Here is a 17,458-nt window from a genome sequence, read left to right as displayed (position 1 = left end):
TGTTAAGAAAGAATAGTACCATCTAATAATACAGGGGCTAACACACATATTCTTCAGACTTTCTAACAGTAAATAGGGCTGTATTGTATTGAACGCTGAACTAAAGTCAATAAAGAAAAGACGTGCATAGGCCTTAGTGTCCTCAAGGACCAGGTGGGTGATGCTACTTATGGCATCGCCTTTGCTTCTCTGGCATTTGTAGGCAAACTGCCAGGAATCAAGTTTGTGGCCTACCTGAGTTTTTAAAAGACAAACCATGTATTTCTCAAGACATTTCATGACTATTGAAGTCAAAGCTATTGGTGTAAAATCATTATTTTCTACAGGACATTGACATTAACAGGATAACATTGTGTTATAGATCATTTACAGCCAAGATTATGTCATTAAAACATTAAAATATAACATGCCATATGAACCAACAACAGCGCATATAATTACCTAAATTGCAATTTATAATGCAGCAACTTTAAATTCACATGTTTCAATTCTGTGTGATTGAATTTGGAAAATAATTTTTAAATATAATGAAAATCTGCAAACTGAGAAATTTTTTTTGAGGATTTAAAAAATATTTACAATTATGTTCCTGTAGTAAGTAGTTTTCATCTTTAAAATTGTATTAGAAAATCATATGTCCTTTTGAAAGAAGTGGAACATTTGCCAAAATATAACAATGCCTTGCCGCCACCTACTGGCGGTCTTATTTTATATTTAGTTTTATATATGTTTGGGTTCCTTTAATTTTGGCATTTACAAGTTTATATGAGCTTGCTAGGATTTCATTTTTATAACAGATACACAGAGCATAAGGATGCCCGGCCTAGTCTAGTTTATTTTATTATTCATTTTAGTATATTTCCTGTCCCAATGCATGCATTTGTTGTGAGATTACCTTTTTGATCAAAGTATATTGCCTTGATTTTTCTCAAGGATGTTAAATATTTACTTTAAAAGTCTATTTTAAATAGCTATTTATGTGATATTTCTATCTGCTGTTGAAATTACTTATCTAATTTGAAAATATCTTAAATGATCGGATTTTACAGCCATCACTGTTTGAATGGTGTCCTAAATAACACAAGCCCTTCATACAAGTAACTGTATAACAGTTTATGTGCACTATTTTGAAATTAGACACGATAAGTATGACGTTAAGACGAACGCACGTTCTCCACGCGCATATAAATTAGACACGGTAGTATGACGTTAAGACGAACGCACGTTCTCCACGCGTATAACAGACGCACGTTCTTTACGCGCATGTCACGCGCACGTTAACACGTCTTTAAGCTTGGTTTGGAAAGAAATGACACAAAGCGAGCGCCATACTTGCGGAAGAACATTGTAACCGGCGCTACTTCTCTCCGTTTAAGTCTATGGACGAGTCACCCAGGTACTGTGCTACTCCGCAGCGCGCGGGTACCCGCCGGACTTAAATAATCCGAAAATAAACACTTATTATACGTGTACCATGGTGATTCATTATAAGACAAAAACACGACTTGAAAGATTGATTTGTGATATACTCGCTCATTATAAACATAACGTAAACATTTAGTAAGATTTGAACAAAAAAGTTGCATCACAACACTATCTAGGTATGTGACAAAATGACGTCATACGCACGAGCGCTTTGTTCCCACGGCTGTGTTCCCAGTAGGTATTCGCGCCAGACGCGTTGGTGACTTAGGAAATCTGTCATATCTTTGCTTTGTGAATACCTCTAAAGCCCATATACTAGTGACATAAATTACTTCCTCACGTTGAATCTCACTTTCGAATTTCCAAGATTGCTGTGGTAAGAAGAAAGTTATAAGCGAAGCAAAATTTCTCTCGTGTTTGGCATTGAAATCCTCTATGAAGGCGAGTATTTTTTTGTTTCAAACCAAATACTTTTGATAGAATATACATTTAACTTGAATTAGGTGAAGTTTGGGATTGATTGGAACATTCGCATGTGCTTTTTTAAGATCCGCGAGTGACGTTGTCAAAAGCAGAATCGCCCATTAAATCATATTGGCTTCCAAAACTTCTCCGTTTTCATCAATCCGTGCATTATTTTTCAAAGTAATCATACAGAACGAAGGATTAGAATCTCTAGATTACATTATTGGCATAATTTTGTCAAACAAATAAATAAATACATGCATGCATTTATTGATTTATTAATGATAAATAACATAATCATCAATTAATGTATTCATAATATCTGACCATTTAAATTGCTCGCCAGCATTATTAGTCAATTAAGAAATATTAAAGAAACAATGAAATGTTTCTTTAATATATAAAATATAGCTTTTATTTGAGAGGGCTTTCATTTCATATGGAAAGATATGCGTGGATTGATGCTCTCGGTTTCATTAATTAATGGTTAATCAAAAATAATAACATATGTTTTAAAAAGATGTCATCTTAATCTTGTTGGGCTTTTAATTACCTACGATGTGGCGTTTGAATTATGCAAATAGACCAAGAAATGAGAAAGTTATGATATTTTAAAGTGTTTGGTCAAGCGGAAGAGGTCACAGTTTTTCATAGTTTTGCCGTTTTAATTGGGTACAAAAATGCCCCCTAATTTTCGAGTTAAAAAATGCCATAACTTTCTTAATAATTATCCGATTTTAATAATTTAAAAACCATGTTAAAGTTCTTTTTATTATCTATCACATGGTTATAATTATATTAGAATTTTCTAGTATTTATTTTTTTTGTCACATACCTACACTATCTGATTCTCACTCTGCGTGTGTTTCACGCTGAATGACGGACGGGCTAAGCGATGCAGGTACAGAGAAGTAAAAGAAGAGGATGACACCATTTGCTAAGCGGGGAGGTTTTCATTTTCTACCTTATTATATATTTTAAACCACAAACTACGGAGTATGTTTTGGACATTATTTAACCTGGTCAAAGACGAACGAACATTTTAGAATAATTAAATTTCTTGCCCCAAGTTTTAGGGGTGCTGAGCTCCTTTTTAGGGGTGCTGAAGCACCCCTAAAAAGGGGCTAGCCTCGCCCATGAGTACAAGTAAAAGTACTGCAGTCAGATGTCTACTCAAGTAAAAGTAAAAAGTACTTGTTTTTAAAAGTACTTGAGTATCAAGAGTACAAGAGTACATTTTTAAATTTTGCATTACGACTACTGCCACAGTGCACATTGAACCATGTGAGATGATTGACAGCTGTACAGCAAATGATAGAGCTCTGAGGTCAAATCTGACACGAATCAGGAAGAGGAGACACACATCTCCGTTCACTCTTTGAGCTCTTCAGATCACATAATTCAGTGGAAAATGAATAGAAATCTTATTCTGTAAGACTAAATATTTTACTAACATGTGATAATTAATCATTATTTCTTCAAATATGCGCACTATTGTACTAATAGCCTGGCGGATTCTGTATATTTTATGTATTTGAATACAAATAAACCGGAGAAGACGAGAATGAATGTTTTATGAGTGATGATTTCTATTCAAAATAACGATAACGAACGTTACAGATTAATTATTTTGCACTCCTGGCATAAATTAAGAAATGAATGTCACTGCAAACCAGTTTAATAACAAACAATGGTCAAATGTCGAAGCTGGAGTCTTAAACCTGTCTTGTGATGCTGAGTTTGTCCAGATCAAGTAAAAGTGTGATGTTTTGAAGAGTAATTCATTTTGAACAACAATAATCCGGGATCACCAGTGATCCCTGCTGTTCTCAAGGGGTTGAATTTTTGTAAGCGGTGATGAAGCTCTGTTTTGGTAAACACAGCAAACACTTAAAGCGAAAACTATCATTAACTTGTTTAGAAAATTAAAATAGTCTGGCGAGGTGGAGCCACGGGTTGTCACATTCCCGGGATGGACCTGCTGTGTCTTCATCCATTGTTTCGTCCATGGTTTCTTCTCTTATCTAAATCTGACTATTGGGACTTTGGCGGAAAGCTGAAGGTGATAGTTGATAGGCTGTCCCAATCAGTGGTGCCTGCACAATCCAATCACGTTTGAGAAAAGGGAAACAATAAATCGAGGGTTTCTGAGATTTATCTTTTTTCCGTAAAAAGTAATACCTAGATCTAACTTATAAAAAGTGAGGCAAGTGACTGCATGGGAAGTTTTAGGTTGAGTCAACTTTCAACCTTTTTTAAGTATATTGAACACACTAACATTACTTAATATGAATGCAATAAAATTGAGTTGAGTTAACTAATTGTGCTAGTATTACTCAGTTAGATAAACCTTCTTTTCTTGGTACAGGTAGTGTATTTATGGTTAGTTGTTGTTTTTTATGCGTCAGATGAGGGCTAGAAACGTTTATTCAAACAACACACCCACTCAGTTTCGTTTTGGGCAGCTGTAAAGCGCGACATACTTCAGTATGCAGTCTATGCACAAGCACCAGTCTTCTGAACAATGGTAACTACAAAACTCAAAGAAGAAACAGAAACTCTTCCAAATATCGAAGATAAATGAACATTAAACACTAACAAGTCTTTCTTTTAAGTTAAAAACAAAACAAAAAAAGTTTCAATTCAAATTTCACTCTCCAAATGCAGTCCCATGCAAAGCATGCTGGGAACTGCAAGTCCACTGCCTAGTTAGTTGTGTTTACTCAAATAATTCATGTAGTTTTAACACAAAATTAATAAGTTAATTTCTTTCTTACAAATTTAAATCGATTAAAGATAATAAAATTAAGTTGAATTTACTCAATAATGTGCTCATTTAGAATTAATCAATTTATTCCAATTTTTATTTTATTTTAACTCATATTTTGATTAAAAAAACAAGAATTAAATTTTTTTTAATACAGTTTACTCAATTTATTTTTTTTAAATCTACTAAGGCACAGAAACACTTTTTACGGTACTCACGGTTATGGCTAGAAATGTAGTGGAGTAAAGAGTACAATATTTGCCTCTCAAATGTACTTGAGAAAAGTCATGAGTACTCCCCAAAAATAATACTCGAGTAAAGTACAGATCCCTCAAAATTGTACTTAAGTACTGTACTCAAGTAAATGTACTCTGTTACTGTTCGGCTCTGCTCTTTAGCTTACATAATAATCATACCTAAAGATTTGCTACTTGCTATTGGTGGTCAGAGGCACGTGGTATTGATGGGAAAGGACATTTTATGATTTCTGAGAATCTGCAAGTGTAAGCAAAGTCAACAGTGTGTCTTGTTTTCAACAGCCTGCACATTTTAAAGGCATAAATCTCCAAAAAGATAATGTACCGTAGTATAAACATGTCATTAAAAAATTAATATGAATTAAAAACCAGCAAACTCAGTTATGATTTTGATTAAACTTTGATTTCATGATATCATTAAGAAGCATTATTTTTACTGGATGAGCACCCAAGTAATCTTGACATTTAGATGTTTATTTTTAAGTGCTATATTTTTCAAACTATCCTTTATACGTGATGAGGTCACATTGTTTAACAGTTGCTTAAAACTGTTTGATTCTTGTTGTCGCATCTGGCTTGGCTTTGTGTATCTTTTCCTTTCTGAGCTCAGTAACAGTGAAGACGATAATCTGATAGAGATTTGAGTCAACAGCCAAAGTCATTTTGTTGTGTTTTGCTCTGTCTGTGATGACTTGGGCTCAGGCCACACGGTCCACAAAGACATTCATTTGGTTAAACTTTTGCTTTCAAGTATTCTGAATTGTTGAAATATCTAATAAACTGTGTGTCAATGGAGATGCTTTAGATTGGTGTTAATACCAAAGATATTGGCATAAAAAGATTGGCACTTCATACTGAAGGTCTGGGAACCATGGTTACTTTGAATGGCCAAGGACCACCCAATAGGCCATACTCTATGTCTGACACGTAAAGCAACCAATCATGTTTGCTTTGTGACGCATCGAGGAAATGTCTTCACAATAACAGACCAGTGTGCAATCAGTAAATAATTAATTCATGAATGTCTTTGAAGTTCATAACAAGAATGGCCAACACGTTAATATCACTTTTACACTAATTGCATCAAGCAAAAAATCTTTTAAAGACTTAATGCCGTGAACCTAGCATACTCGCATACAAGGTGGACCATTGAGGGGACACTCCACTTTTTTCGAAAATATGCTCATTTTCCAGATCCCCTGGTGTTAAACGTTTGATTTTTATTGTTTTGGAGTCCATTCGGCTGATCTCCGGGTCTGGCGGTACCACTTTTAGCATAGCTTAGCATAATCCATTGAACCTGATTAGACCATTAGCATTGCGCTAAAAAATAACCAAAGAGTTTTGATATTTTGATGCAGCAGGCGTTGTGATATTACGCACTGCCCGAAAATAGTCCCCTTAGTTACTGTCGATAACAGGGGACTATTTTCAGCCACTGCGTATCATTGCACCTCCTGCAGTCATGTTACGGCAGCAAAGTCATTGATTATTACGCCAGAATGAGAGTATAGTTCCTCACCATATCGGTCTTAGTACACGATGTAACTACAGAAGAGTCAAGTTTTAAATAGGAAAAATATCGAAACTCTTTAATTATTTTTGCGCGATGCTAATAGTCTAATCAGATTCAATGGATTATGCTAAACTATGCTAAAAGTTGTACCGCCAGACCCGGAGATCGGCTGAATGCATTCCAAAACGGTCAAAATCAAATTTTTAACTCTAGGGGAGCTGAAAAATTAGCATATTTTCAAAAAAAGTGAAGTGTCCCTTTAAAGAATACGACACGCACGTCTCCCAGAAATCCTGTATAATTTAACAAATCAGAGGACGACTTTCGAAGCTGCTGAATTATTAATCAATAAAGACTGATGATTCAGGGGCTCTGGACAGATTCGCTTGCCAAATGCCAAACTCTGAACATGTGCAGTAGCTGAAGTGATTCAGAGAAAAGGCGTTTTTATCGCAATTTGAGCTTAAGAAACAAAAGTTAATGTCAGGTATAATAGTTAGTCTGCAATATGTTGTTTAATTGTGATTTAAGTCTTAAGTTTAGTCTTGCATGACTGAAATATCTGCTCGGAGGTGTTGCAAAGATGTCCCTATCCTAAAGGGACTTCTTTTTATTGTTTATACTTATGCAATTTGAAGAAAATAAACAATTGTTTTACAGTAATCGCTGAACAGCTATAGTTTTGTAATAGAACCACAGTAACCACACAAGCTGTTTTATATACGGGAAAGATCTGACCATATTCAGATCAGTTTTCATGTGTGGTGTGTGTGTGTGTGTGTGTGTGTGTGTTACAGAAAAACTGCATAGCTAACTTGAACCAAATGTATTGCTTAGTTTCCAAAATAAGATGTTTATTAGTTGATTGATGCTTCTTCTAAAGTTACACATCTAGAATTCAGCAGTGGCACTTTAATAACAAAGGTTCATTGTAAGTTTATAAGGTCTATTTTAAACATGAGGCTGTAGTCTCTGTGTACAGGGCACCATCCAGTGGCCTTACTGAAACACAGCATTATTCCATAAATGAGCTATAGAATCAGATTACATGTGCAAGGTTTTGCGGGCAACTGTCCGTTTGAGCCATCAACTTCTACTTGATAAAACCTTTATAAGTAATAATAATTATGGTCTCACAAGTCTTGCCATGGAGATCCATCCAAAAACTACTAAACATTTTATTACAGTAAACTTTGTAACCCCGTCTCTAAAATCCAAGATAAAGCCTCATAATCTCATTTTAAGATTAGGAGCATCAACGTTTGATTTCGTTCATTGATTTCAATTTTTGACATGACATTACTCAGTCAATATTAAAGATATGAAGGTTATATTTTCACAGAATGTTATTTACATTGTGCAGGTTGATTTTATGTAAAAACAGTAAAACACAAAAAAATGACTTTAGTTAGGTTTTCACAGACAGGGTCGTAATACACAAATGTGTACTGTATGTTCTCAAAACAACAGCATCCACAAAATGTTGATACAGTAGGCTACACTATTTAAAGGAATGTCTCATGGCAAGTTACTGTACATAAATAATAAATGATTCTGAGTTTCTTGTTTTTACACTTCAACAAAGACTTCTGATCTCTACAGGCTCTGTTCAAGTTTTTTTAAGAAACATCATCCAAAGTTGCTTCAAAAACAATTCATTTTAGTGGATACTGCAGTAGTATAAATTGACAGACACGTGCAGACGTGAAAGTTGTGTCAAACATTCACTGACAACAAATAGTAGGTGTTTTTACATACATGAGCAAATAGTCTAAAAATAATAATAATAATAATAATAATACTTTTATATAATCATTTTATAATAAGTAGAATAGTGACAGGCTTGTCGAAGGTCTTTATAGATCGAAGCTTAAAATTAAAATCAAATAAAAATGTAATTTGCTTAAATAATTGATAATATTTATTATTTTTAAATGTATAATTTGTAAAGTTTATAATATTTTATTATTTAATACACACATAAATCAATTAACTGCAATTAAACATCTGTAATATAAAACAACACACTTTTAATAGATAACCCAGCAAGCAATAGCCTTCATTTCACTGTTTAGTTTAGATCCGATATAGTCCGGCTATCCACTTCTAGCCAAAATAAACTTGAATTTGGATGTAGTTTTTGCCAAACTAACTTGTGAGATGTATGATATTACATTATGTAAGCAATTTATTTTCAACTATGGTTAGACGTCTGTTAAAGGGGACATCTAAAAATCTGACTTTTTCATGTTTAAGTGCTAATTGGATCCTCAGTGCTTCCATCAACCTAGAAAATGTGAAAAAGATCAACCCAGTAACTACTATTTGGTAAACCATTCTCTGCAGGCATGTGAAAAAATAGCTTATGAAATTTGTCTCCCCTTGTGATGTCAGAATATATGCAATATCCAACCATGGCACTGCCATTTAGTGCAGAGATCAGCTCATTTGCATTTTAAAGGACACACCCATAAACGGCAAATTTTTGCTCACACCAAAGTGGCAATTTTAACATGCTATAATATATTTTTAATTCAATATTTTGAGCTAAAACTTCACATAGCCTACATTCTCTAGGGACACCAAAGATTTATTTGACATCTTAAAAAAGTCTTGTGAAATATCTAAATAAATATCTAAATAAATAAATTTACACTGAAAACCTGAATTTTGATTAGTTTTAGCCTAGAAATGTAGGCTGTGTTTGGACATCTTTTAAACGTAAAATTGCTTGCTGGGTAAATATGCATTACACAAATGTAAAGTCCACTTACACTGGGCTGTATAGAGCAGTTAAAATAAAAAATAATGAAAATATATTCCCATCTTGTGGCTACACTTGGTATTACATTTAACTAAAATTTTCTCCCTTTTTTGGGTGTTACCACTTGAAATTGGTTTTTTTTCAAGTTTTTTCACTTAAAGTGAGTAAATTTAGATTGACAAAACATATTTTTTAAAGATTATACCAACCTTTTCTTAAGTAGATCCTACTTTCACTTTAACAGTATGGGTCACAATTGGTGTCTAAAACTTTGTCTGTTCATGACCCTGCTGGTGGGAAATTCTGGCTCTTACTCATCTCTGTGTTTCGTTTAGGAAGTTTTGGCATTTGCTTCCTTTTCTTTGGGCACGCTTTTCACCTCAGATTGTCTCGGGGTTGCAAAAAAAATGTTTTTGGTTTATGCTTTCTCTTTGATATTGCCACTCATTTCCATTAAAACATTAAAGCTCTTCAGTGAGAGCTTTACAGGAGCTGGACGTGATCTAAAGGAGAGATGGCAGATTGTCCAGATGAAAACACAGCATTGATTAATAACAAACCTCACAAAATCAGGTGAATTATTTCTACTTTCTACTATTTTTTATTCGTTTTGATATTTGATCACATTTTCAAAGGAACTTGGAACAAGGAAACTTGTGAAAGTTTTTAAAATGAATACTTGTGAACTGAGTTTAAATAAACTTTATGTGTGTTTTTTCAGAAATAGAAGGCTTTTCCTTGCTGTGTTTTCAGCTGTTTTGGGAAATTTCAATTATGGTTTTGCTCTGGTTTTCCCTTCCCCTGTGATTCCTCAACTTAAACTGGAGGATGATCTTCAACTGCGATTGAAAGTCCCACAGATATCATGGTTTGGTGTAAGCACATAAATATGTTTTAAAAGTTTTATGTTACACTAAAAGATATAAGGTATGAAGATACAGAGAAAGTGCATACTGACATTTCATTTTAATCTATTTAATGCTGTTTTCACTTTTATTTTTCAGTCAATTTTCACCCTTGGTGCAGCTTTAGGTGGTCTCAGCGTTATGATATTGAATGACAAAATTGGAAGGAAGCTGAGCATCATGGTGTCTGCTGTGCCATCCGTTGTAGGTCTCCTTGTGATGGGAGCCGCACAAAACTTTTGGATGTTATTATGGGGACGATTTCTGACGGGCATCGCTGGTGGTATGACTGCTGGATCAATTCCTGTAAGTCTATCTGTTTTATTGATCAATGAACTGATTTAGTGCCCAATCAAATCAGTCGAGGAATCAAGTGTTCCTTTATCTTTAGGGACAATATAGAGTTATGTATTTATATAAAATTTCCCTCGATTGAATCACATTTACATGCAGATGACTGTTACATTACACAGAACTGAAACCCAGAATCCTCAGTTCATTTATGTGGCAATAATATACTTGTCTGTTTTTGGACTGAGTGACACAAAGCTGTGTGACCTGTAAAAAAATACTGTAACTGCATCAAAATGAAAATGCATCACGGGTAACAGTATTGCACAAGTGGAAATAAATCTGACGATACATTGATGTTTTACACACAGGTCTATGTGTCAGAGATTTCTCACCCATCTGTGAGGGGAGCTTTGGGTTCATGTTCTCAGATCACAGCTGTCATTGGATGTCTAGCACTTTACGCTCTTGGTAATCTTCACGTGCTGTATTTCTAGTGCTTGTTACAGCAATATTAAACCATCATCTCTCTTTAAAGCATTCCTCACAATAATGTGCATACGTTGAACTGTAGATTATGTTTTGATCTCATTTTCCAGGTTTGGTTTTGCCGTGGAGGTGGTTGGCCGTGGCTGGAGAGGTTCCTGTTGTTATCATGTTAATTTTGCTTTGCTTCATGCCAACCTCTCCACGTTACCTCATAATGAAAGGGAACCGACCGAAAGCGATTCGATCACTAGAATGGCTCAGGGGACCTGATTCAGGTTACATGAATGAGTTAGAGAAGATTGAACGAAGTCTCAACTCACAGGTGAATGTCATATAAAGATATCATTAAGGCTAAAAAAAACTCAAGATGGGACTTTAAATGACATGTATTTTTTTAACAGAGAATTCAATGGAGTGATCTTAAAATGCCGTTATACTATAAACCGATCCTAATATCGGTCTTCATGAGATTCCTAATGCAGGTGACGGGCATAACACCAATTCTGGTTTATCTAGAGCCCATCTTCCACCTGACCGATATATCACTGGTATGCCAACTAAAGTAAATTTATTTATTAACTATACTGGAAATAAACAAAAGAATGTTGATTTTTTAAATGAATTTTTTTTACATTCAGAAACCAAAATATGACGCGGCATTAGTAGGAGCTGTAAGACTGATTTCTGTCACTATCGCTGCTAGTTTGATGGACAAAGCAGGTCGAAAAGCTCTACTATTTACATCAGGTTTGTGTGAAACTACATATTGGCCAGATGCTTTATTTCAAAGTGAACATACATTAGCTTTGAGATCTCAGGAATGACACTTTTTTGTGGTTTGCACTATTCACTAACGTACTATACAGCATGCAACCTGGATGTTACATTTTAATGTCTTAACCTTAATTTGAAATTCTCACATCAGACTTACATTTTAATTTGAACCCTTTAGGATTTTTGATGTTTCTGGCTATGCTCACAATGACCATGTACACCCACAAAACACCTTGCACCCAAGGCAATCTCACCCTAATAAATGTCATAAATGATAACCATGGAGCGTCAGAGGATCCTGCATTTGATCCAATCACTCTCATCCCTCTCATTAGCATGATGGTCCTCATATTTGGTAAGTTTGCTTGGGTTCAGATAGAGTCAACATTGTAAAGAAAAATCAGTGGTGTGGCCAATTACCGCTATTTATAGCTTGTTAATTAGCATACCCATACCTGTTAGCCTGGCTAACACCAGACCAGTCTCATAGAGAATGGGACGTGGTCTGGGAACCATATGCTCATTTTCTCGCATTTGAGGCGTGGTTTACGAATGCCCAAACAGTTTATTAGGCGCAACGAATGTCTATTAAATGCGTCTGTATGTAGCTCATAGCCAATCGTTTCAATTATACCAGATGTATAATTGATGTATAAGTAAACGACTTTTATCAGGTACGAGTGCAGCTGAAAGCTACGCAACTAAACCGGTAGCTGTATATTGATATTGTCGTCATCGTCTTGCTGCCCCCTCCCTGTTCTGTGATTGGTTCCCTATTTCAGGGGCAAAAAAGGACTATAGTTGCCATGCTAGAATTGCAGCGTGAATAAATTTGCGAGCAAGGCAGCATTGGGAAACCCAGGCTACATACCTGTATGAATTTCTTCGTTCTGATGAACACAATGAAGTTATTTTCAGGAATTTTTGTAACCAAACCATTCCTCAGCCTCATTCACATCCATAGCAGAATAAAAAAATACTGTGGAAGTCAATGAAGGCTCAAAAATATTGCAACTCTTTGGTCATTTTTGAGCGTGATGCTAATGGTCTAATCAGATTCAATGGATTATGCTAAGCTATGCTAAAAGTGGTACGGCCAAACCCGGAGATCAGCTGAATGGATTCCAAAACGGTAAAAATCAAATGTTTAACTCCGGGGGAACTGGAAAATGAGCATATTTTAAAAAAAAAAGTGTAGTGTCCCTTTAAATGAAAATGTTGTTACTATTGGAAGGAAAAATAATGTTAATATTCAAATATATTTTCAGCTCATTGCAATATAATATTTTTTTCCTCACAGGTTATGCTATGGGTTGGGGTCCCATCACATGGCTGTTAATGTCAGAAATTTTGCCTTTGGGTGCGCGCGGAATCGCATCTGGTTTGTGTGTAGGTGTGAGTTGGATCACAGGCTTCATTCTGACGCAATTCTTCATGAACGTGGTGGTGAGCAAAATCTGTTTTGTTTTTACTTTTAGGAACAGGAAACTAAAAATGCCTCTATCTTTATCCATATCTGGGCCCGTATTCATGAAAAATCTTAGGGCAAAGAGTTGCTCCTAGTGACAAAATTCTAAGAAAATTCGTAGAAATGTGGGTGTTTCCCCCATAAACTAAAAAATTATGGATGTAGTGTCTGTGACGTTACTAATTGGTTTGTGAATTGGCTTTATCAGAGAGATCGAAAGGTTGCCCCTCGGTTTCCCCTTAAAATTGAAAAACAGATCCTAGTGAAGAAATTAGTCATTCAGAAAGCATCTTAAAGGCGGAGTCCACAATGTTTGAAAAACGCTTTGGAAAAGGAGACGGGCCGACTACCAAAACAAACTTATAGCCAATCAGCAGTAAGGAGCGTGTCTACTAATCGACATCCTTGCCGGGTTGCGTTCTATTGGGGTAGGGGCGTGTTTGTTTAGGTGATTTCAAATATCAACATTGGCTTTCAAACATCATGGACTCCGCCTTTAACCCTTAAAAGGTCTTAAGGTCCAAAATTAAAGACATTTAAGAGAGTTTCTTTAGCAGCAGGGAAAGTGGACAAAACATAAAGAGGGAGACAATAAGTGTTGCACACAATGCATGACAGTGAGTTAATAGGACACAACACATTGAATCATGCAGGGATCATGTTTGTGACCGATCTTATTAGCTAACATCTCTGACACAGTGTAGAAATGGCATAGCGCCAAATAACAGAAGTCACTATATTAACTACAGTAACAGATTGAATGACAACCAGTGTCAGCTTGTGACTACTCTTCCGAGGGACGCAAATTCATAATATGTGTTTGGAGTGTCGTGTGAATCATGTGTTTTGTCAAAATAAGTGGTTGCTGCACACTCGTCAAAACCGTTTATGATAAAAGAGACGCTCACGTTGACAGAATAAACGCAAGACACTCCCTTAACAGTAAACTCTGATTACGCATGAGATTATGTGAGTATCTGGCAAACGCAGGCATCTCTTTTATCATAAACCCTTTAGACGCGTCCGCAGCAGGCACTTATTTTGACAGTAGGACATAGGATCACTTAACGCGCAGAACACATACCGTATTTTGAAGTTACGAAACACACATATGACGGGCTACATACATGTTGTGACGAACTTCGCATCGTGCCCCCTCGAAAAAGAAGTCACCGGCTGCCACTGATGACAACTGGAAAAAATGCAACCATGCTCTGAGATTCGCTCTTAATCTAAGAGTCATGCATAAAAGTTTTTAAACTAAATTAGGAGCTCTCTGCGAAGATTCTAAGAAGCTTTAAAGGAATACTTCATTGTTTTGTCATATTAAACTATGTTATTACCTTAACTAAGAAGAGTTGATACGTACCTCTATCATCTTGGTGCGTGCACTTAATCGTTGTGGCGCGCGACGACACTTTGATAGCACTTAGCTTAGCCCAGTTCATTCAATGGTACCAAACAGAGATGAAGTTAGAAATTACCAAAAACATCAATGTTTTCCCTGTTTTAACCGATTGGTTGTATGACCAAGTATGGTGGCACAAAATTAAACGTGGCGCTTTTCTAGGCGGGTTGAAGGGGTTGACTGTGATGTGTGGTGGAGTGGCACTTTTGGGAGTGCTTCGACTTGGCGCAGTAAAAAGTTCATTATGGTCTCGTACACACTGCAAACTTTCGGGAGTGACAACCGCATTAAAATGCGGGAGTGAATCACCTAAATGTTCGTTTCATGTCTGTAACGAACAAAACTCACTCCCGAAAATGTGATGATTGACACAGAGATAACCATAGCAACGTTCTGCCGTCTGGCGTGCTTATCACTCACAGCTTTGACCAAAATAATGACAGCATTGTGTTTTGCAATAAACCTCCGTCTTGGCGTTGTGTATTTTACGCTTTTGTGAGGCTACGTCACAGCGCGGAGCGCGCGGTCTTGCAGTGTTGCCAGGTCCTTGTCTTTTTTGTACGTAAATACCGTTTTGCCGCTTAACCGTTTATGGCTTTTGGCTCATAAAGCGATCAAGTTTTTGGTGTTAATAAAGTGTGAGGGTGCCGGTCCCAATATTTTGATCTTTGAGGTAAAGCATTTAGATTTATTTCTGTTTATTATTGGATTTTTCTTGTTTGCTGTTTTTTTAGTGCAAGATCTGGCAACACTAGTCAGCAAACGCTTGTGCCTCTGTCATTTTCTGATCCGCGCATACAGAAGACTTTTTCCTCTTCTAAGCATTTCTTTTTTCAGAAGAGAGACCTGTCCTGTTTATGATGAACGTTTAAACACTTGATTAACTACTAGTTGTTCAGTTCGGTTAGGTACACACTGTGCAGAGTTTTTGTAAATTCGGTTGTCACTACCTGCATTTTGCGGGAGTTCATTCGGTTGTAGAATGCGGTTGTGAGTCCCGTAAATTACTGAACTGTGTGTGTACAGAACAGGATTAAGCATTAAAAGGTGAAGTGACAACCGAATTAATATGCAGTGTGTACGGGACCTATGAGAGGGAGAGGGGGAGTGTATTTTTTAGTTGTGGCTTTTACTGCGCCGAGTCGAACTACTCCCAAAAGTGCTATTCGGCCATACATTATAGTTACCTTTTTTAACCCGCTTAGAAAAGCGACACGTTTTATTTTGTGCCACCATACTTGGTCGTATAACTACTCGCAAGCACTAAGATGATAGAGGTATGTATCAACTCTTCTTAGTTAAGGTAATAACATAGTTTAATATGACAAAACGATGGAGTATCCCATTAAGAATACGGGCCCTGCTATTCACCCAATTTACCTTTATATCTTTATAAAAACTTTGAGTTTTGCTTTTAATCTTACTATCACATTTAACATCCTCATACAGCATGCCTATGGACTCTATGTACCTTTCCTGTTCTTCAGTATCATCACAGTAGTGAGCATTATTTTCACGGCTAAATGTGTGCCAGAAACGAAAGGCCGAACTCTGGAGGAAATCGAGAACTTTTTCAGGACTGGTCGAAGCTTTACCATTCTTGATTCTTAAATTAAGTTTTGTGGCAATGAAGTCCAGAATGATGTTGTTTATATTATACAATAATCACCAGAAAGTCATTCAAATCAATTCTATATTGACCCGGGTTGATTGATGAAAAAATATTTGCTTAGCACTGTACTTAAAACTATTTAGCACAGTAAAACTTTTATTATTGTCCTTTTTACTCCTGGCATTTATTATTAAATTACATTTTAATTTCGTTTTTCTGTGTCTTTCAAATGTAAGCAGTTTTTCCCATAGAGAACTGTATGTCCTCTCATTCTCAGCTGTGACATGATTCCTCTTTCTGGCATAACACTTCCTGCAGATAAACTATGAATCAGTGATGGGAATGTCCGTATAACATGCTTGGTTTATAAAAGCAGAATATTGATCTTTAAAACACTTACAGGCGATATTACATTCTTTATATCATGCATTATCATTCTTTGTCAGTTCACAGTCACTCAGCCTTAACAAACCATTGTGTTTGTTTTATTTGATTCATAGCACATTTAAAAACAGCAAACACAGCTGAACAAAGTGCTGAACAAAGCATAAAACATAAACCACCCCTTACATAACAGAAACTCACAATGGCTTTGTATAAATGCACAGTATTGTGTCAATCCGGCTGAATTTAATCCAATTGAAGGTTTTGACAATACAGTTTAGATGCACCTTAAAGGAATATTCCATTTTCTTAGGAGAGGGGTCCGGATGGTTTGCTCACCACCATGTCATCCAGGATGTTGATGTCTTTCTTTGTTCAGTCGAGAAGAAATTGTGTTTTTTGAGGATTTTTCTAATTTTAATGGACTTTAATGGACACCAACACTTAACACTTAACTCAACACATGGCAGTTTTTTTCAGCGGAGTTTCAAAGGACTATAAACGATCCCAAACGAGGCATAAGGGTCTTATCTAGCAAAACGATTGTCATTTTTGACAAGAAAAATAAAAAATATGCTCTTTTAAACCACAACTTTTCGTCTAGGTCCATTCCAGCGCGACCTAACGTAAATGGGTAGTGACGTAGGGAGGTCACGTGTTACATATATTAAACGCACATTTGAGGACATATTGTAAACAATAAACTGACACAAAGACATTAATTAGTATCAGTTGACGTACAACAACGTAGGAACGGTCCTCTTTCAACACACTTGTAAACACTGGGGCGGAGTTTCGCGTTCGTCCTCTGTGACCTCTTGACGTCATGACGTATTGCGTGCGGTCGCGCTGGCGCATCACGACCGGATCTGGACGAGAAGTTGTGCTTTAAAAGTGTATGTTATTTTTATAGTCAAAAATGACAATCGTTTT

The 17,458-nt window shown here is 36.1% G+C and overlaps 1 protein-coding gene across 1 annotated transcript in view; it reads left to right on the top strand.

The window, feature by feature from the left end:
- The window catches only part of LOC129414552 (solute carrier family 2, facilitated glucose transporter member 6), a 39,584-nt gene extending 23,233 nt beyond the window's left edge, over positions 1 to 16,351 (top strand). Inside the window, exons 4-13 of the mRNA XM_055168613.2 lie at positions 9,662 to 9,767; positions 9,916 to 10,069; positions 10,199 to 10,405; positions 10,762 to 10,861; positions 10,990 to 11,201; positions 11,281 to 11,427; positions 11,518 to 11,626; positions 11,832 to 12,008; positions 12,954 to 13,099; positions 15,979 to 16,351. Coding sequence (XP_055024588.2) covers positions 9,709 to 9,767; positions 9,916 to 10,069; positions 10,199 to 10,405; positions 10,762 to 10,861; positions 10,990 to 11,201; positions 11,281 to 11,427; positions 11,518 to 11,626; positions 11,832 to 12,008; positions 12,954 to 13,099; positions 15,979 to 16,140 — 1,473 coding nt within the window. The 5' untranslated portion in view covers positions 9,662 to 9,708 and the 3' untranslated portion in view covers positions 16,141 to 16,351. The remainder of the gene's footprint in view (positions 1 to 9,661; positions 9,768 to 9,915; positions 10,070 to 10,198; positions 10,406 to 10,761; positions 10,862 to 10,989; positions 11,202 to 11,280; positions 11,428 to 11,517; positions 11,627 to 11,831; positions 12,009 to 12,953; positions 13,100 to 15,978) is intronic.
- Positions 16,352 to 17,458: the final 1,107 nt, after the last annotated feature.

This window comes from Misgurnus anguillicaudatus, chromosome 5, assembly GCF_027580225.2.
Source record: "Misgurnus anguillicaudatus chromosome 5, ASM2758022v2, whole genome shotgun sequence".
Taxonomy (NCBI): Eukaryota; Metazoa; Chordata; class Actinopteri; order Cypriniformes; family Cobitidae; genus Misgurnus; species Misgurnus anguillicaudatus.
Note: the sequence above shows the minus strand (reverse complement) of the source record. Positions and strands in the feature narration are given on the sequence as shown.